At 41.5% G+C, this 22,390-nt stretch overlaps 1 protein-coding gene across 1 annotated transcript; it reads left to right on the top strand.

Moving 5' to 3' along the window:
- The first annotated feature begins 10,389 nt into the window (after nucleotides 1-10,389).
- On the top strand, nucleotides 10,390-11,088 carry LOC127315028 (UPF0481 protein At3g47200-like). Its single transcript, XM_051345568.2, has one exon. It carries the CDS (start codon nucleotides 10,390-10,392, stop codon nucleotides 11,086-11,088), a length of 699 nt encoding a protein of 232 aa, XP_051201528.1.
- Nucleotides 11,089-22,390: the final 11,302 nt, after the last annotated feature.

Genomic DNA, 22,390 nt, shown 5'->3' with positions numbered 1-22,390 from the left:
AGTACTCCCTCTTGGAGTTACAAGCATCTACTTGGCCAGAGCATCTACTAGTAACGGAAAGCATGCAAGATCATAAACAACACGTAGATATAACTTTGATAATCAACATAACAAGTATTCTCTATTCATCGGATCCCAACAAACGCAACATATAGAATTACAGATAGATGATCTTGATCATGTTAGGCAGCTCACAAGATCCGACAATGATAGCACAATGGGGAGAAGACAACCATCTAGCTACTGCTATGGACCCATAGTCCAGGGGTAGACTACTCACTCATCACTCCGGAGGCGACCATGGCGGTGTAGAGTCCTCCGGGAGATGAATCCCCTCTCCGGCAGGGTGCCGGAGGCGATCTCCTGGATCCCCCGAGATGGGATCGGCGGCGACGGCGTCTCAGTATGTTTTCTCGTATCGTGGCTCTCGGTACTGGGGGTTTCGTCACGGAGGCTATTTGTAGGCGGAAGGGCAGGTCAAGAGGCGGCACGGGGGGCCCACACCATAGGGCCGCGCGGCCAAGGGGGGGGCTGCGCCGCCCTAGGGTTTGGCTCCCTCGTGGCCCCTCTTCGTCTCTCCTTCGGACTTCTGGAAGCTTCGTGGAAAAATAGGCCCCTGGGCTTTGATTTCGTCCAATTCCGAGAATATTTCGTTACTAGGATTTCTGAAACCAAAAACAGCAGAAAACAGCAACTGGCACTTCGGCATCTTGTTAATAGGTTAGTTCCAGAAAATGCACGAATATGACATAAAGTGTGCATAAAACATGTAGATAACATCAATAATGTGGCATGGAACATAAGAAATTATCGATACGTCGGAGACGTATCAACCGCCATCTCCATCAACGCTGCTGTCTCCCATGAGGAGGGAGTAGTTCTCCATCGAGGCTCGGGGCTGTACCGGTAGCTATGTGGTTAATCTCTCACCTATGTACTTCAGTACAATAATCTCATGAGTTGCCTTACATGATTGAGATTCATATAATGATGCTTGTAATCTAGATGTCATTATGCTAGTCAAGTGGATTTTACTTATGTGATCTCCGGAGACTCCTTGTCCCACGTGTGTAAAGGTGACAGTGTGTGCACCGTGTGGGTCTCTTAGGCTATATTTCACAGAATACTTATTCACTGTTATGAATGGCATAGTGAAGTGCTTATTTATATCTCTTTATGATTGCAATGTGTTTTGTATCACAATATATCTGTGTGCTACTCTAGTGATTTTATTAAAGTAGTTTATTCCTCCTGCACGGTGTAATGGTGACAGTGTGTGCATCGTGTAGTACTTGGCGTAGGCTATGATTGTGATCTCTTGTAGATTATGAAGTTAACTATTGCTATGATGGTATTGATGTGATTTATGCCTCCTTTCGTAGCGTGAAGGTGACAGTGTGCATGCTATGTTAGTACTTGGTTTGGTTATGTTGATCTGTCATGCACTCTAAGGTTATTTAAATATGAACATCGAATATTGTGGAGCTTGTTAACTTCGGCATTGAGGGTTCGTGTAATCCTACACAGTTAGTGGTGTTCATCATCCAACAAGAGAGTGTAGAGTTTAGCATCTATCTATTTATTCTGTTATGTGATCAATGTTGAGAGTGTCCACTAGTGAAAGTATGATCCCTATGCCTTGTCCCTAAATACTGCTATCGCTGCTTGTTTACTGTTTTACTGCATCTGTACTTCCCGCAACATTACCACCATCAACCACACGCCAGTCCTGGGCAAAGCACTTTTCTGGTGCGGTTACTACTGCTCATACTTATTCATACCACCTGTATTTCACTATCTCTTCGCCGAACTAGTGCACCTATTAGGTGTGTTGGGGACACAAGAGACTTCTTGCTTTGTGGTTGCAGGGTTGCATGAGAGGGATATCTTTGACCTCTTCCTCCCTGAGTTCGATAAACCTTGGGTGATCCACTTAAGAGAAACTTGTTGCTGTTCTACAAACCTCTGCTCTTGGAGGCCCAACACTGTCTACAGGAAAAGGAGGGGGCGTAGACATCAAGCTATTTTCTGGCGCCGTTGCCGGGGAGGAAAGGTAAAAGGCACTCATACTCCGGTTCCAGGTAACAGTACTTTTCTGGCGCTGTTGTGTGTGTGCTCGAAGCTATTTCCTTTAGATCCTGCAATTGCATGTTTTTGTTTCTTGTTTACACTAGTAAGGCATAATGGAAAACAACAAAAATATGAGAGATCTTTATGAACTTTATCTTGAATTAGGACATGATGTGTTTGAAGAGAGAATTAAAAAACCCATGGAACTTTATATGCATGCTAATGGGAATGTTATTAATATGAATGCTTTGAACACTATTGTTGCTAATGCTATGGAAAATTCTAAGCTTGGGGAAGCTGGTTTTGATGAGCATGATCTTTTTAGTCCCCCGGGCATTGAGGAGGAAATTTTCTTTGATGATACTTTGCCTCCTATTTATGATGATTATAATGATATTGGTCTTTTGGTGCCACCTACTATGGAGGATAAAATTGATTATGATTACAATATGCCTCCTATATTTGATAGCTACTATGTTGAATTTGCTCCCACTACAATTAATAAGAATGATTATGCTTATGTGGAGAGTAATGATACTTTTATGCATGAGACTCATGATAAGAATGCTTTATGTGATAGTTATATTGTTGAGTTTGCTCATGATACTACTGAAAGTTATTATGAGAGAGGAAAATATGGTTGTAGAAATTTTCATGTTACTAAAACACCTCTCTATATGCTGAAATTTTTGAAGTTACACTTGTTTTATCTTTCTATGCTTGTTGCATTATGCCTACATAACTTGTTTATTTACAAGATTCCCTTTCATAGGAAGCATGTTAGGCTTAAATTTGTTTTGAATTTGCCTCTTGATGCTCTCTTTTGCTTCAAATACTATTTCTTGCGAGTGCATCATTAAAACTGCTGAGCCCATCTTAATGGCTATAAAGAAAGAACTTCTTGGGAGATAACCCATGTGTTTATTTTGCTACAGTAATTTTATTTTATATTTGGGTCTTGGAAGTTGTTACTACTATAGCAACCTCTCCTTATCTTAGTTTTATTGCATTGTTGTGCCAAGTAAAGTCTTTGATAGTAGAGTTGATACTAGATTTGGATTGCTGTGCAGTAACAGATTTCTTGCTGTCACGAATTTGGGTTGAATTCTCTGTAGGTAACTCAGAAAATTATGCCAATTTACGTGAGTGATCCTCAGATATGTACGCAACTTTCATTCAATTTGAGCATTTTCATCTGAGCAAGTCTGGTGCCTCTAAAAAATTCGTCTTTACGGACTGTTCTGTTTTGACAGATTCTGCCTTTTATTTCACATTGCCTCTTTTGCTGTGTTGGATGGATTTATTTGTTCCATTAACCTCCAGTAGCTTTGTGCAATGTCCAGAAGTGTTAAGAATGATTGTGTCACCTCTGAACATGTGAGTTTTTGATTATGCACTAACCCTCTAATGAGTTTGTTTTGAGTTTGGTGTGGAGGAAGTTTTCAAGGGTCAAGAGAGGAGGATGATACAACATGATCAAGGAGAGTGACAGATCTAAGCTTGGGGATGCCCCGGTGGTTCATCCCTGCATATTTCAAGAAGACTCAAGCATCTAAGCTTGGGATGCCCAAGGCATCCCCTTCTTCATCGATAAATTATCAGGTTTCTTCTCTTGAAACTATATTTTTATTCGGTCACATCTTATGTACTTTACTTGGAGCGTCTGTATGTTTTTTGTTTTTGTTTTTGTTTGAATAAATGCATGCTTGTGTGGGAGAGAGACACGCTCCGCTGGTTCATATGAACACATGTGTTCTTAGCTTTTAATGTTCATGGCGAAGGTTGAAACTGCTTCGTTAATTGTTATATGGTTGGAAACGGAAAATGATACATGTAGTAATTGGTAGAATGTCTTGGATAATTTGATACTTGGCAATTGTTGTGCTCATGTTTAAGCTTTTGCATCATATACTTTGCACCTATTAATGAAGAAATACATAGAGCTTGCTAAAATTTGGTTTGCATAATTGGTCTCTCTAAGGTCTAGATAATTTCTAGTATTGAGTTTGAATAACAAGGAAGACGGTGTAGAGTCTTATAATGTTTACAATATGTCTTTTATGTGAGTTTTGCTGCACCGGTTCATCCTTGTGTTTTTTTCAAATAATCTTGCTAGCCTAAACTTTGTATCGAGAGGGAATACTTCTCAGGCATCCAAAATCCTTGAGCCAACCACTATGCCATTTGTGTCCACCATACCTACCTACTACATGGTATTTCTCCGCCATTCCAAAGTAAATTGCTTGAGTGCTACCTTTAAAATTTCCATTCTTCACCTTTACAATATATAGCTCATGGGACAAATAGCTTAAAAAACTATTGTGGTATTGAATATGTACTTATGCACTTTATATCTTATTAAGTTGCTTGTTGTGCGATAACCATGTTCCTGGGGACGCCATCAACTATTTCTTTGTTGAATATCATGTGAGTTGCTATGCATGTTCGTCTTGTCTGAAGTAAGAGTGATTTATCATGATCAAATGGTTTGAGTATGCATATTGTTAGAGAAGAACATTGGGCCGCTAACTAAAGCCATGATCCATGGTGGAAGTTTCAGTTTGGACAACAAACCTCAATCTCTTATGAGAATATTATCTGTTGTTGAATGCTTATGCATTAAAGAGGAGTCCATTATCTGTTGTCTATGTTGTCCCGGTATGGATGTCTAAGTTGAGAATAACCAAAAGCGAGAAATCCAATGCGAGCTTTCTCCTTAGACCTTTGTACAGGCGGCATAGAGGTACCCCTTTGTGACACTTGGTTGAAACATGTGCTATGCTATGATAATCCATGTAAATCCAAGCTAATTAGGACAAGGTGCGGGCACTATTAGTATACTATGCATGAGGCTTGCAACTTGTAGGATATAATTTACATAACTCATATGCTTTATTACTACCGTTGACAAAATTGTTTCTTGTTTTCAAAACAAAAGCTCTAGCACAAATATAGCAATCCATGCTTCCCTCTGTGAAGGGCCTTTCTTCTACTTTTATTGTTGAGTCAGTTTACTCATTTCCTTCTATCTTAAGAAGCAAACACTTGTGTTAACTGTGCATTGATTCCTACATAATTGCATATTGCACTTGTTATATTACTTTATGTTGACAATATCCATGAGATATACATGTTATAAGTTGAAAGCAACCGCTGAAACTTAATCTTCCTTTGTGTTGCTTCAATGCCTTTACTACGAAACTATTGCTTTATGAGTTAACTCTTATGCAAGACTTATTGATGCTTGTCTTCAAAGTACTATTCATGAAAAGTCTTTGCTATATGATTCATTTGTTTACTCATTACATTTACCATTGTTTCAAATCGCTGCATTCATTACATGTGCTTACAATAGTATTGATCAAGATTATGTTGGTTGCATTGTCACTAAGAAATTATCTTTGTTATCGTTTACCTACTCGGGACGAGTAGAACTAAGCTTGGGGATGCTTGATACATCTCAAACGTATCTATAATTTCTTATGTTCCATGCTACTTTTATGATGATACTCACATGTTTTATACACATTATATGTCATTATTATGCATTTTCCGGCACTAACCTATTAACGAGATGCCGAAGAGCCAGTTGATGTTTTCTGCTGTTTTTGGTTTCAGAAATCCTAGTAAGGAAATATTCTCGGAATCGGACGAAATCAACGCCCAGCATCTTAGGATTGGACGAAGCTTCCAGAACACCCGAGAGCCGCTAGGGGAGGGCCCTGTGGGCCCCAGACGACAGGGTGGCGCGGCCAGGGGGTGGGCCGCGCCCCCCTAGTGTGTCACCGCCTCGTCGCCCTTCCGACTCCGCCTCTTCGCCTATTTAAAGGTCCCTGACCTAAAACTTCGATACGGAAAAAAGCCACGGTACGAGAAACCTTCCAGAGCCACCGCCATCGCGAAGCCAAGATCTGGGGGACAGGAGTCTCTGTTCCGGCACGCCACCGGGACGGGGAAGTGCCCCCGGAAGGCTCCTCCATCGACACCACCGCCATCTCCATCAACGCTGCTGTCTCCCATGAGGAGGGAGTAGTTCTCCATCGAGGCTCGGGGCTGTACCGGTAGCTATGTGGTTAATCTCTCTCCTATGTACTTCAATACAATAATCTCATGAGCTGCCTTACATGATTGAGATTCATATGATGATGCTTGTAATCTAGATGTCATTATGCTAGTCAAGTGGATTTTACTTATGTGATCTCCGGAGACTCCTTGTCCCACGTGTGTAAAGGTGACAGTGTGTGCACCGTGTGGATCTCTTAGGCTATATTTCACAGAATACTTATTCACTGTTATGAATGGCATAGTGAAGTGCTTATTTATATCTCTTTATGATTGCAATGTGTTTTGTATCACAATATATCTGTGTGCTACTCTAGTGATGTTATTAAAGTAGTTTATTCCTCCTGCACGGTGTAATGGTGACAGTGTGTGCATCGTGTAGTACTTGGCGTAGGCTATGATTGTGATCTCTTGTAGATTATGAAGTTAACTATTGCTATGATGGTATTGATGTGATTTATGCCTCCTTTCGTAGCGTGAAGGTGACAGTGTGCATGCTATGTTAGTACTTGGTTTGGTTATGTTGATCTGTCATGCACTCTAAGGTTATTTAAATATGAACATCGAATATTGTGGAGCTTGTTAACTCCGGCATTGAGGGTTCGTGTAATCCTACACAGTTAGTGGTGTTCATCATCCAACAAGAGAGTGTAGAGTTTAGCATCTATCTATTTATTCTGTTATGTGATCAATGTTGAGAGTGTCCACTAGTGAAAGTATGATCCCTAGGCCTTGTTCCTAAATACTGCTATCGCTGCTTGTTTACTGTTTTACTGCATCTGTACTTCCCGCAACATTACCACCATCAACCACACGCCAGTCCTGGGCAAAGCACTTTTCTGGTGCGGTTAATACTGCTCATACTTATTCATACCACCTGTATTTCACTATCTCTTCGCCGAACTAGCGCACCTATTAGGTGTGTTGGGGATACAAGAGACTTCTTGCTTTATGGTTGCAGGGTTGCATGAGAGGGATATCTTTGACCTCTTCCTCCCTGAGTTCGATAAACCTTGGGTGATCCACTTAAGGGAAACTTGCTGCTGTTCTACAAACCTCTGCTCTTGGAGGCCCAACACTGTCTACAGGAAAAGGAGGGGGCGTAGACATCACCTTCCGCCTACTTATAGCGTTCGTCGCGAAACCCCCAGTACCGAGAGCCACGATACGGAAAACCTTCCAGAGAAGCCGCCGCCGCCAATCCCATCTCGGGGGATTCAGGAGATCGCCTCCGGCACCCTGCCGGAGAGGGGAATCATCTCCCGGAGGACTCTACACTGCCATGGTCGCCTCCGGATTGATGTGTGAGTAGTTCACCCCTGGACTATGGGTCCATAGCAGTAGCTAGATGGTCGTCTTCTCCCCATTGTGCTATCATTGTCTGATCTTGTGAGCTGTCTAACATGATCAAGATCATCTATCTGTAAAGCTACATGTGCGTTTGTTGGGATCCGATGGATAATGAATACTATGTTATGTTGATTATCAATCTATCTATGTGTTGTTTATGATCTTGCATGCTCTCCGTTGCTAGTAGAGGCTCTGGCCAAGTCATTGCTTGTAACTCCAAGAGGGGGTACTTATGCTCGATAGTGGGTTCATGCCTCCATTAAATCTGGGGGAGTGACAGCAACCTCTAAGGTTGTGGATGTGCTGTTGCCACTAGGGATAAAACATCAATTCTATATCTAAGGATGTATTTGTTGATTACATTACGCACCATACTTAATACAATTGTCTGTTGTTTGCAACTTAATACTGGAAGGGGTTCGGATGATAACCTGAAGGTGGACTTTTTAGGCATAGATGCATGCTGGATAGCAGTCTATGTACTTTGTCGTAATGCCCAATTAAATCTCACACTACTCATCATATCATGTATGTGCATTGTTATGCTCTCCTTATTTGTCAATTGCCCAACTGTAATTTGTTTACCCAATATGCTATTTCTTATGGGAGAGACACCTCTAGTGAACTGTGGACCCCGGTCCATTCTTTTACATCGAATACAATCTACTGCAATACGTGTTCTACTGTTTTCTGCAAACAATCATCTTCCACACTATACATCTAATCCTTTGTTACAGCAAGCCGGTGAGATTGACAACCTCACTGTTACGTTGGGGTAAAGTAATTTGGTTGTGTTGTGCAGGTTCCACGTTGGCGCCGGAATCCCTGGTGTTGCGCCGCACTACACTCCGCCGCCATCAACCTTCAACGTGCTTCTTGGCTCCTACTGGTTCGATAACCTTGGTTTCTTTCTAAGGGAAAACTTGCTGCTGTGCGCATCACACCTTCCTCTTGGGGTTCCCAACGGACGTGTGTCTACACGCCATCAGTGTCCCATTGGGTCCAGCTTTGGGCTCTACTCTCACCGGAGGGGCAGCGGGATGCTATGGCTACTGGTTGCACACGGCTCCTGATGGTTGCTCAGGATATCTTGTGTCAGGCTGGTTGGCGACATACTAGAAGGCTATGTTAATGTGTAGTCATAGTATGTGTACTTTTCGATGGTTGATTTTTGTATCAATCCTCGGTGATGCGTGAGTTGTAAACTTTACTATTTGGATCTTTTTTACTAAAAGGCCGTGTGCATCGTCATGATGCAGAAGCCTGGGTATACCCCCATTTCGAAATAAAATCCTACACCGCTTGCTCAAGCACGCGCGCCGCTGGCGGCAGCGATCACTTTGACGACGATGAGGATTGGGCTCAGGTTTATGGCAGGTGCTTCGTCTGGCAGTTCGTGACGCGCGACCTGCTGCTGCTTGAGAACCAGATCCCTTTCTTCGTGACCCGGGAGCTTTTTCAGCAGCTCAGGAATGAGGATGAGTCACAAGAGCTCCTCGTGACACTAGTGGAAAACGGGGCTATAGGCCCGGTTCATTTGGGCCTTTAGTCCCGGTTTCCAAACCGGGACCAATTAGGCGGGACTAAAGGTCCCCCCCTTTAGTCCCGGTTGTAAAACAAACCGGGACTAAAGGTCCCGCCACGTGGGCTGCTGGCGCGCGTCGAGGAAATAACCTTTAGTCCCGGTTTGTAACACGAACCGGGACTAAAGGTTATTTCGTTATTTTTTTTATCTATTTGGTTATGCCCAATTATTTTTCGCTCCTCTTTTTTTTCCTATTTTTTCAGTTATTTAACTAGTTTAGTTTCTAACTCCACTTAATCTCTAACTACGGTTAATCTCCAACTTCCCGCTCGGTTACCCATCCTCCCACTACTCCAGCACTAGCACGCTTAACTTCCAAGTTCCTTTCCCATCCCGCTTCCAAGTGATTCGCGCGCATGTTGTGATACTAGTATCATATCAATCCTATTAACATGTTGGTCGATGTCACACTTATTTATTATTCGAATTCCAAATAATTATTTTAATAAACAAAACTATATACGTAATAACATGTTGTGGTAATGGTATTATAATTATAGTTTTTTAAATTTGTATTATAATTGTTTTTTTAATTTATTATTTTTTAATATATTTTGCCAAACTTGAAAATTTGAAAATCTAAAAAATTGGCTAACTTTATGGTTAAGTAATAGTAATCTTTATGCATGATGTAATTATTATTTTAAAAAAAATTTAAAAATAAAATTCCGAATTTCTGGCAAAAACTAAAATCTTCCTGCTTTCATATTTTCATTTGGAATTTTGAGAATCTAAAAATTGGCTAACCGGGTTAACCCAGGTGAATTCGGATGTAACTTTTTCCAAGGATTTTTTTGATATATTATACGCTTTTTTCCGACGTCGTATGCAAAAGTTAGTGCGGTTTTACCATTTTTCAAAACTTTTTTGCAAAAAAAGTGAATATTCAAATTTGTTAATTTTCCCTGATACTAGGTTGCATAACATACAAGAATCTCAAAAGATTTTTTTTTTGAATTTTCTATCATTTTTTTTGTATTTTACAGTGCTAAAAAAGGCGATCGGGGGGGGGGGGTGGAGGTGCATGGGGAGGCAAAAAAACCCTTTAGTCCCGGTTCATAATACGAACCGAGACTAAACGGTAGACATTTAGTCCCGGTTGGTAGTACGAACCGGGACTAAAGACTTTTGCCCCGTAGACCACCCTTTAGTCCCGGATTGTATTACCAACCGGGACTAAAGGGTTTTCATGATGAACCGGGATCAATATCCCCCATTGGTCCCGGTTTGGTTCAAAACGGGGACTAAAGGGTGGGACGAAAGGCCTCTTTTCCACTAGTGTCAGCGGCAGCCTCACGCTTTTCCGGACCCTTCGTCCCCAGATGCTGCACAACTCGAGCATCACATGCGACGACGTGCACCACCTGCTGCACCTCTTCTACCTCTCTGTCGGCCTGCCGACGACTGACCGCCAGCAGCATTCCCGCCATCGCCAGAGTGGCGAGCTGCTGTCGGAGCTCCCGCAGTGGATCCCGTGCGCCAAGGAGCTGAAGGAGGCCGGGATCCGGTTCAAGATGAGGAAGAACGCCACGAGCTTCCTTGACATCAAGTTCGCCCGCGGCGTACTGGAGATCCCGCGGCTGGAGCTCGACGACTTCAGCGAGTCAATGTTCCGGAACCTCATAGCGTTCGAGCAGACATACCCGGATACCGCGCGGGACGTCTCCACCTACGCCTTCTTCATGAACTGCCTCATCACCTCGTCGGAGGACATGAGGATCCTGGGCCTGCGTGGCATCCTTGTCAACCATCTCAAAAGGAGCATTGCCTGGCGATTTTTCAGCGACATAGTCCGCCAGGTGCACTGGTCCGCCGACAACTACCTGGTCGGCATAATGGGCGCGGTGAACAAGTACAGGGACAGCAGGAGGCACAAGTGGCGCGCGGCGCTCGTGCGCAACTATTTCACCAATCCCTGGGTGATCATGTCGGTGCTCGCGGCCCTGCTCCTGCTCGCCCTGGCCGTGCTGCAGAGCTTCTTCACTGTCTATCGCCACTTCAAGCCCCCAAACCCCAAGTAAGAGCACAACACAGGTAAGCTTAGCCGGTAATGTTATGTTCGGAGAACATCTCAGTTGCTGCTTTCAATAAAACTGGACCATGTATTGGGGGCGGTTAACAACAGAGGACTTTTACGGTACCCCTAAGTGAATATTAACCCTCCATTTCCTGTGATCTAACGGATCGCGTTTAGTGGTACTCCAATCAAACAAACATGGAGTACTGTCACGAGAAAGTAGAGAGTACCTAGTTTTGAGGCTAACATTGTACTTTCGGAGGGTAGTTAATTATCTTATTAAGTCCAGCATTAACAATTTTGGATGGGCCTTTTTAAACATAAGGCCTAGGCCCAGCTTTAAATTAATAAAGCCATAAGAGTCGATACAACACACACCGCAGAACAGAAACCTCCATAAGACAATTGCTGCCATACAAGTACCCAAGTCTGAAACACATAGACGGCGACGGGAGGCGAACTGCCGTACAAGCGGCAACCAGGCTAGGGACGGACCGGCGAGATCACTGACCACCGGGGTGGTATCCGGTATCCACAATCTCTCAAGGGGAAGCGCGCTTGATTGTGATGTTGTTTGCCGTGGCCTCCGCCGTAACTAGATCATGCGCTGATGGCACTAGATCAATCCCTTTTGCCTCCCTCTGCCCATGCACGGACATAATAAAATGAGTTTTTTGACTGGATTGCAGCTTCGTCTGGGGGATGGGGGCTGAATCATATCTAAGAGGAGAAAATCACATTAAAATTTGACTAGATTCTGTCAATTCTCAATATAGTCAACACGGAAGTTTTTGTCTGAAAGTTGTGTATGCGCCACCGATGTTAGGGTGACCTGAGATGCAAATACAGAGTGTGGAGATCGAAGATGTGGACATGGGGGAAGAGGACATCGGGGATGCTGAGACAACACGGTGTGAGGGCGCCAAGGAGATGCTGCAACCGCAGTTTCCATGGAAGAGGGGAGATGGAGAAGAAGGGCTTAGAAACATACCTCTTCGTTAGCCAAAATTAAAGTCTGAACTGCCCTTTTAAATCAACGGTGGGTGATGATTGGTACTCCCTTGCTTACAAATGGAGTACAGGGTACCGTAAAAATCCTCTTACAATACTCTCTAACCATGGACCGGAGATTTAAATTGCTTCCGATCTTAATTTGGCCATGTGTAGCCTGCTATGCGCATGTATAATGATTGCATAATGTTGCTTATATTTCTTCAGCGGATTGCGTGTTGATGTATTCCCTTGTATTCAGTACTCTTACTGTAAACTGAATTGAGTCATTGCCATAGATATATACGTCCCGATTCACAAATAAGTGCTTGTTTTCCCCGGGTACACAAATGGAATTCTATAAGCAGTCCAATTGTCAGTTTGTATTGACCATATCATTTTCTGCTGCAAACTACAAAGGCCTATTTGATTTGCTGGAGACGATGTTATCCGTCCATAGTACTTCATCAGTTTTTAAGCGTCATGCCTCTGTATGAGTGTTTATATGTGTACACTTGTATGTCGTACCCGGTGTTTCGAAATACATTACTTAATAAAAAACTACACCAATACAAAATAGTACTTCCTCCGTTTTTGTATATAAGGGCAATAACGCATTTCAGGTACTCTCCCGGTTCGTTTCATAAGGCATGCACGTACTTTTAAGAAAACTATGACCACTAATTTTGTCAACAAAATATGAGATATATGCTATAAAAGTTATTTCATTTGATTTATAGTTTAAAAAGTTTCAGATAGTATAATGTTTGTGACATAATTTACATATTTTTTACCAAATTAATGGTCAGAAAATTTGTTAAAGGAAAACTCTATTGTGCAACCAGCTGAAGCATCAACCGGTTCATGTCGTCTTGTTGTTCGGCCACCTCCCAATAGAGTGCACCGGCCCAAGTTCGCATCATCCAACTCATCTTGTCATCTCCCCTTCCTCGTCACCCAGCGACATGCACACCAGATTGGTCGGGTCCGTGCTCATCCAGCTTTTCACTCACATTTTACACTTTGTTAGTGTTTTTTGGTTGAATATAATTGGCATATCGGGATAGAAATTCTAAAAATATGCTAACATAATTTTATTCAGATATGGATATATCTATTTTCATATCCACATTTGATGCAAAATCCAATATCACATTTGTTTTTGCATTTGTAAAACCAATTTGGATATCTACCACATCCATTTTTATGCTCACCTGGATTCGAATATTACCGTGGCCATTTTTTTATTTTACAATATGAATGTCTGATAAATTGGATTATCTATTATCAGTTCCCACAACTACATAAGAGTATGAGGAGGAGCGAAAAGTAAAGAAAGTAGAGCAAGCAGTTTCCTTTTTCTATCTACTCTTATGTTCTCATCTAGTATCCAAAACTCTCTTTCTTTCCCTTTATATATATCGAGAGACGGTCATAGTCCTCCACCAAATGGCACCCACACTCACTCTCTTTAACCATCATTAGTTTAGCTATTGCCTGCCTTTATCCAAAGCTCTCTATAGTCGATCTAGATGCTCCCAGCTTGATTATGCACTTTGCGTCTTTGCCACTCTTCCTCCCTAAGCTCAGATCAGCACCATGAGCGACATGAGCGGTAACGACGACATGAGCAACATGGGCGAGCCTCAGAGTGAGATGGTGGGCGCCAAACCAAAGCTTGGCACCTGGGAGCATCAAGTTGATACTCCATCTCGTAGGTCAGTACATCAAAACCAGGCCTAACATTCACTACAAGAAAATAGAAAAGAATATACACGAGGTCGAATCTGGCTTGGATTATGACCACAGCCTGTGTTGTCCTCCCCATTCTTTTGCTCTTTTAAGAAAACTCGTTGTTCTTGGTTCAATTTTTTTTTGTGCCCCAGGACTATTGTCTTAATTGAGATTTCTTGATTTTGGGCTTTTCTTTTGGAAGTTTATGCGAACTTGGTGAAACATGTGAGTAGTGGAAAGCCTAAACATCATGAGTAGTGAACCGAATGATAGATGCAATGTATTATTTGTGTGGGTACTGCTGCCAAACTCGTCGACTTATGCAGGGTGCCGCAGGCTATTATTTTCTGCTTGTCAAATCATCTTTATTTAATCTTCATTTTGTCCATAATACTGCGTTTTCCAGATACCCCGTTGTGTCATTTGTCAATGAAGTCCATACCGCGTCAGCCCCAGCACCAGAACACTATGAGCTTATCGGGGCCATTCGCAACATCTGGACTAATACAGGACGTTCAGGTCTATAACCTTCTCCATTCTTTTTAACGCATCAAAATGAATGTGATTATAGCATTCAATTCTGAATTGTAGTTTCACTTTGCAGAAGCTACTACTATTTGTTATAAGCTGCATTAAAATCTGGATGGTACTAATTAACCGAGGCTTCATGGTGCCAGGCGCTATTCTTTCATGTGCAGAAATTCAAAGCAAAGCGAATATACTTTTTTTCTTTCAGAAATTCAGTTTTGAGGCATACACAGAAATATATACATACTCAAAATAAATAGATAACTTCCAAATATTTTGGAAATACTTGGACCACATATACATAAATCTAGGCATGTAATATCACATTTCAACCTACCCAAACTACCATAAAATGTTTGATTGCAGTGCTTTTGAATCTAGACTAGATAGTTTCACACTGTTATGATCAGGTATATCGAGATATTGATATTTAAAAAAAATACAAATAAACTTGCTCGGATTATGAAAATCGTGGTGCAAGTGGGTTTCAGTCATCTTGTTAGCTTTCAGGGATATATATTCCTAGAATTATCAGGGAAAAAAAACTATTTTATCATAACAATGAAAAAAAGAAAACAAGATTCCCACCATTATTTTCATGTGCTAGGATGCATCGATCATCCTTTGAACTATGTGGCGTCCACCTCTGGTTCACACGAACTGCCGGCAGCTATTCACGCCAGCTTGATACTGTACCATGACCATCAATAGATACTTTTTTGCTCCAGATGTGATGCTAACTGGCTGCTTTATGCAAATTGCGATCATTAAGAAAAGTAGCTGAGAATACTCAACAGAATAAAGCAACATATCTCAACGTGTACTGATAAGTTAGCACCAGTTCGAAAGGATTTTTGTTGTATCTCAGATATGATGTACATAAATATAGATATCAATCTTATCACTCAAGGAAGAGGTTTCTTCAACAGAATTTACCTTCTTACCTTGAGGAGTCCTTTCAGTGTGCCATTCAGAGTAGTTGATCATCATATCATCAAGAAGCTTTGTTGCAGCACCCAAAGTGATGAACATAAAAGTACCTCCAGCAGCTGAATCCAATAGGTTCCTTGAAGAAAAATTTAATCCTGCATAAAAGGTTTGGATGATCATCCAAGTAGTTAGTCCATGGGTAGGGCAATTTTTTACCAAAGATTTCATTTTCTCCCATGCTTGGGCAACATGTTCATTATCCAATTGCTTAAAGTTCATAATGCTACTTCTCAAAGATATATAATTTTAGCAGAAGGATAATATTTTCCAATGAAAGCATCTTTACATTTAGTCCATGAATCAATACTATTTTTAGTTAAAGATAGCAACCAATCTTTAGCTCTTCCTCTCAAGGAGAAAGGAAACAATTTCAGTTTTATAACAAAAGAAGCCTGGTGACCGGGTGTATACGTGAGCACGCGGTGAATGTGCGACACGTGTCCCCATTAGGTAGATGTGGTTATCCCCACTTGTTTGTTAGTCCATCCTATCATTCCCTGTTATCCCACTCATCTCTGACCGGACCCACTTTTCGAATTCAAAAAAGTGGACCCGAATGCTACTTACAACATGACCTACATTTGAATTTAAACAGCGGGACCCTAGTACGTGGACCTGGGTGCTACTTACCTCCTTGCCCTTCATTACAATTCTAATAGTGAGACCACCACCAGCGCAGCGAAGGAATCAAGGTATAATATATACAGCTTCAAAAAATTATGCATGTTCATACTGTACTAACACCCATTACAACAACTGCTACCAAATTACATAGTGTCACGAGGTTGTCTAAAACAGGTTGCTGGATATAATTATTCCTAACAAACTTAGATTTTTAATCTCGTATAGTAAGCAGTATTAGATTAAACTGAATCTCTCGTTTTGCTTTGCCCCAAGTTATAGGAACGAGCCTTCGTTTTCCAGCGAGTATAGCGGTGTGTAGCACAGAAGCAGATGTTGGAGAAGATGAACAGTACATCGGCATGTGGTCACATAGTAGAAAAGTAGTGAAGCAGAACACATTTCACAGTAGTCTTGGACTCTTGGACAAACCACTAAAACAACATTAGCTACTACCGACTCACCTGCTACTGTAAGATAAGTAGCTCCAAACCCCACTATTACCAGCTTCTCTTTCTCCTTCCCGTAACCATGGAAGACAGAGATTTCCCAGACCTTGTCTGACAGTATAGTGACAAGCGAGTGTCACCCACCGTCCGTGCCTGATTAGAAGCAAACTTTGCCCATCTAGCGCCTGCCCACACAACATTCATCTCCTTAGAGATCTCCACTCCCCATACCCTTATGAACATTCGTCCGATCTTATCTTCCAAGGAAAACTCCCACGCAGTTGACGGCTGATGGTTGGACAAAAATCAATTGACACACTCGCATCAACTTCAACTCGCTGCACGAATCTATTGATTAGCCAACATCTACTCCCACCCTGGCGGCCGCACCTGCAACCTTCTCCCGCCGGCCACTGCCTCGAGCTCGCCCCTCGCCGCCAGTCTCTGCTCGCCTCCTAAGCCCATGTGTCCGCCTCAAGGATGCCGGCGCCACCGGCCCATCTTCTCCTCCCTAGTTGATGAAGCGGAGGTATCCTGCAATCTGCATCACAAATTGAGATCAATATTGTGTATCTTGTGTGAAATTTAACTGTAACTGTAATGAAATTTAAATTTAATGAAATTAGAGTTGGTTCGTCGATGAAGCAGAGTACTGTACTTACTTGCTGTAAACATTCATTAATTATAGTAATCATAGTCCTTATTCATTCATTTAACCTTATTCATTCATGTAAGCACAACCCTTTTCATTCATGAATCGAACACAGTATGTACAGAGGGCATTTCAAAACAGTTGTGCACAATAGTTTTGGATTCCATGGATTAAGCAAACAATAGTTGTGCACAATCTTTCCTGTAGAATGTCCATGGATCCGCTCTTCCTTATCGATGCACTAGATTTAATCCCCTCTTGGGCCAACATTTGCTAGAGCAATAACTTGCTGTTGCACTGCTACACTATGAAATACTGCAGACTGGGTAACAAAAAAAGTGAAGTTTCAAATTTCAGCTAATGTGCTGCTAGACTGAAACTATTTTACTCACAGCATGTATGCAACATTTAAGGGTAAACTCGCATACTAACTTTGTCCGAGATCATTTCTTTATATTGGGTTATATACTTCCATGCCAGCAACAACACTGCACTGCACTACAGAACCAAGCAATCAGTAAAAGATCAAATCCTACACTGCACTACAGAACCAAGCAAGTTTCACTGTCTCAGTCTGATCTCTCTACCTCTACCTCCGTTCATAAGTTTCCCTTCGCCATCTACAGCCTGCCCGAGAGACTCAGAGAGATCATTGTTTGGTACAGTGATGAGAAGCCACTGTTTTGCATGCACTCACACAATTATTTAAGTCAAAGTACTCCTGTTTTTAAAAAATACATATTTTTAATTTAACAAAACCAACGAACATAGCAAGTACTCCAACTTCAGTCCTACAACCAAATACTGTTTAGGAGTATTTTGTAAAGCTTGTCGAACATCCAAACAGCAAATCCAAATTCAGTCCTACAGCCAAAATAATGTTTTATAAATACTCCTTAGTTCAGATCTTATTTTAAACATGGCAATGCATTCTCTCACCAGTTCCTTTAATATGCTGACTTAGTTAAGCACATAGCTCTGTAGGTCAACTTATTTTGATATTTTGACTGAGGTAACAATAAAAGATCAAATCCTATTCATCGACAAGATACAGTACTCCTAGAAGGAAATCAAATCCTATACTGATGCAGATGCAGTACTCCTTTTATGCAGAACAAAGCAACAATATAGGAGTACTCCTTTTATTCTGGTACAGACCAATGTAGAAGGAGATATCTTACTCCTTTTATGCAGAACCAAGCAATCAATAATCTCAGCATCAGATATCTTACTCCTTTTAGAAAATGCTTTTAGTTTTGCTTCAAGAGCTGGTAGATCAACCATACTCCTCACTGCTTCAATCATATCTATGGAATATTTCCAAATGAAACAAACTTCAATTTTGAAACTTGAAACCCATTGCAGCAAGCAGAACATACGGAGTACTCCATTAAAGCTCCGATTTGCTCAAATTAAGGAGGAATTGTAAGGACAAAAAAGCAAGAGAAATCCTGATCTTACCTAACATGTTGTTCTGCGACAAGGGGATGACACCGTTGAAGTACCACGACAGCTCATAGACGAGCTTGGTGATGATGTGCCCGCGCATGATGAGGCCGTCCAGGTTGCCTTCCCCGTTCACCACGTAGATCCCCTCTCCCTCTTGTCTGCGTACATCTTCAGGGGAAGACGCGTCCAGCCATAGCGATGTTGCTCGGCAGCAGTGATGTCTACGCCCCCTCCTTTTCCTGTAGACAGTGTTGGGCCTCCAAGAGCAGAGGTTTGTAGAACAGCAGCAAGTTTTCCCTTAAGTGGATCACCCAAGGTTTATCGAACTCAGGGAGGAAGAGGTCAAAGATATCCCTCTCATGCAACCCTGCAACCACAAAGCAAGAAGTCTCTTGTGTCCCCAACACACCTAATAGGTGTACTAGTTCGGCGAAAAGATAGTGAAATACAGGTGGTATAAATAAGTAGTAGCAACGGCACCAGAAAAGTGCTTTGCCCAGGACAGTAAACAAGCAGTAGTAACGCAGCAGTAGTAACACAGTAAAATAGTAAACAAGCAGTAGTAACGCAGCAGTAGTAACGCAATAAAACAGTAAACAAGCAGCGATAGCAGTATTTAGGAACAAGGCCTAGGGATTAGACTTTCACTAGTGGACACTCTCAACATTGATCACATAACAGAATAGATAAATGCATACTCTACACTCTTGTTGGATGATGAACACATTGCGTAGAATTACACGAATCCTCAATGCCGGAGTTAACAAGCTCCACAATTCAATGTTCATATTTAAATAACCTTAGAGTGCATGAAAGATCAATTAGACTAAACCAAGTACTAACATAGCATGCACACTGTCACCTTCATGCTATGTAGGAGGAATAGATCACATCAATACCATCATAGCAATAGTTAACTTCATAATCTACAAGAGATCATAATCATAGCATACGCCAAGTACTAACACGGATGCACACACTGTCACCATTACACCGTGTAGGAGGAATAAAACTATTTTAATAACATTGCTAGGGTAGCACATAGATAAATTGTGATACAAAACACATTGCAATCATAAAGAGATATAAATAAGCACTTCACTATGCTCTTCATAACAGTGAATAAGTATTCTGTGAAATATAGCCTAAGAGACCCACACGGTGCACACACTGTCACCTTTACACACGTGGGACAAGGAGTCTCCGGAGATCACATAAGTAAAATTCACTTGACTAGCATAATGACATCTAGATTACAAGCATCATCATATGAATCTCAATCATGTAAGGCAGCTCATGAGATCATTGTATTGAAGTACATAGAGAGAGAGATGAACCACATAGCTACCGGTACAGCCCCGAGCCTCAATGGAGAACTACTCCCTCCTCATGGGAGCAGCAGCGGTGATGAAGATGGCGGTGGTGTCGATGGAGAAGCCTTCCGGGGGCACTTCCCCGTCCCGGCAGCGTGCCGGAACAGAGACTCCTGTCCCCCAGATCTTGGCTTCGCGATGGCGGCGGCTACAGAAGGTTTCTGTGGGTTTCGTCGATTGTATCGGGGTTTTAGGTCCAGGGGCTTTATATAGGCGAAGAGGCGGCGTCAGGAGGTCGAAGGGGCGCCGACACCATAGGGGGGCGCGGGCCACCCCTAGGCCGCGCCAGGGCCTTGTGTGGTGGGCCTGTGGCCCCCCTCTGGTCCTTCTCGGGTGTTCTGGAAGCTCCCGGGGAAAATAGGGACACAGGCGTTGATTTCGTCCGATTCCGAGAATATTTCTTTACTAGGATTTACGAAACCAAAAACAGCGAAAACAGAGGCGGCAGCTGCGGCATCTCGTCAATAGGTTAGTTCCAGAAAATGCATAAATATGACATAAAATATGCATAAAACATGTAGGTATCATCAATAATGTGGCATGGAACATAAGAAATTATCGATACGTCGGAGACGTATCAGCATCCCCAAGCTTAGTTCCTGCTCGTCCCGAGCAGGTAAACGATAACAAAGATAATTTTTGAAGTGACATGCCATCATAACCTTGATCATAATATTGTAAGCATATGTAATGAATGCAGCGATCAAAACAATGGTAATGACATGAGTAAACAACTGAATCATAAAACAAAGACTTTTCATGAATAGTACTTAAAGACAAGCATCAATAAGTCTTGCATAAGAGTTAACTCATAAAGCAATAATTCAAAGTAGAAAGTATTGAAGCAACACAAAGGAAGATAAAAGTTTCAGCGGTTGCTTTCAACTTGTAACATGTATATCTCATGGATATTGTCAACATAGAGTAATATAACAAGTGCAATATGCAAGTATGTAGGAATCAATGCACAGTTCACACAAGTGTTTGCTTCTTAAGATGGAGAGAAATAGGTGAACTGACTCAACATAAAAGTAAAAGAATGGTCCTTCAAAGAGGAAAGCATTGATTGCTATATTTGTGCTAGAGCTTTGGTTTTGAAAACAAGAAACAATTTTGTCAACGGTAGTAATAAAGCATATGAGTTATGTAAATTATATCCTACAAGTTGCAAGCCTCATGCATAGTATACTAATAGTGCCCGCACCTTGTCCTAATTAGCTTGGATTTACATGGATTATCATAGCATAGCACATGTTTCAACCAAGTGTCACAAAGGGGTACCTCTATGCACTTTGTACAAAGGTCTAAGGAGAAAGCTCGCATTGGATTTCTCGCTTTTGGTTATTCTCAACTTAGACATCCATACCGGGACAACATAGACAACAGATAATGGACTCCTCTTTAATGCATAAGCATTCAACAACAGATAATATTCTCATAAGAGAGTGAGGTTTGTTGTCCAAACTGAAACTTCCACCATGGATCATGGCTTTAGTTAGCGGCCCAATGTTCTTCTCTAACAATATGCATACTCAAACCATTTGATCATGATAAATCACTCTTACTTCAGACAAGACGAACATGCATAGCAACTCACATGATATTCAACAAAGAAATAGTTGATGGCGTCCCCAGAAACATGGTTATCGCACAACAAGCAACTTAATAAGAGATAAAGTGCATAAGTACATATTCAATACCACAATAGTTTTTAAGCTATTTGTCCCATGAGCTATATATTGTAAAGGTAGAGAATGGAAATTTTAAAGGTAGCACTCAAGCAATTTACTTTGGAATGGCGGAGAAATACCATGTGGTAGGTAGGTATGGTGGACACAAATGGCATAGTGGTTGGCTCAAGGATTTTGGATGCATGAGAAGTATTCCCTCTCGATACAAGGTTTAGGCTAGCAAGGTTGTTTGAAACAAACACAAGGATGAACCGGTACAGTAAGACTCGCATAAAAGACATATTGTAAACATTATAAGACTCTATACCGTCTTCCTTGTTGTTCAAACTCAATACTAGAAATTATCTAGACCTTAGAGAAACCAAACATGCAAATCAGATTTTAGCATGCTCTATGTATTTCTTCATTAATAGGTGCAAAGTATATGATGCAAGAGCTTAAACATGAGCACAACAATTGCCAAGTATCAAATTATTCAAGACATTTTACCAATTACTACATGTAGCATTTTTCGATTCCAACTATATAACAAATTAACGAAGCAGTTTCAACCTTCGCCATGAAAACTAAAAGTAAAGCTAAGAACACATGTGTTCATATGAACCAGCGGAGCGTGTCTCTCTCCCACACAAGCATGATGTAATCCAATTTATTCAAACTCAAACAAAAATAAAAGCACACAGACGCTCCAAGTAAAGCACATAAGATGTGACCGAATAAAAATATAGTTTCAAGAGAAGGAACCTGATAATTTGTCGATGAAGAAGAGGATGCCTTGGGCATCCCCAAGCTTAGATGCTTGAGTCTTCTTGAAATATGAAGGGATGAA

This window comes from Lolium perenne, chromosome 7 (assembly GCF_019359855.2).
Source record: "Lolium perenne isolate Kyuss_39 chromosome 7, Kyuss_2.0, whole genome shotgun sequence".
Classification (NCBI taxonomy): Eukaryota; Viridiplantae; Streptophyta; class Magnoliopsida; order Poales; family Poaceae; genus Lolium; species Lolium perenne.
The sequence above is the reverse complement of the archived record's forward strand: the minus strand, read 5'-3'. Positions and strand labels throughout refer to the sequence as shown.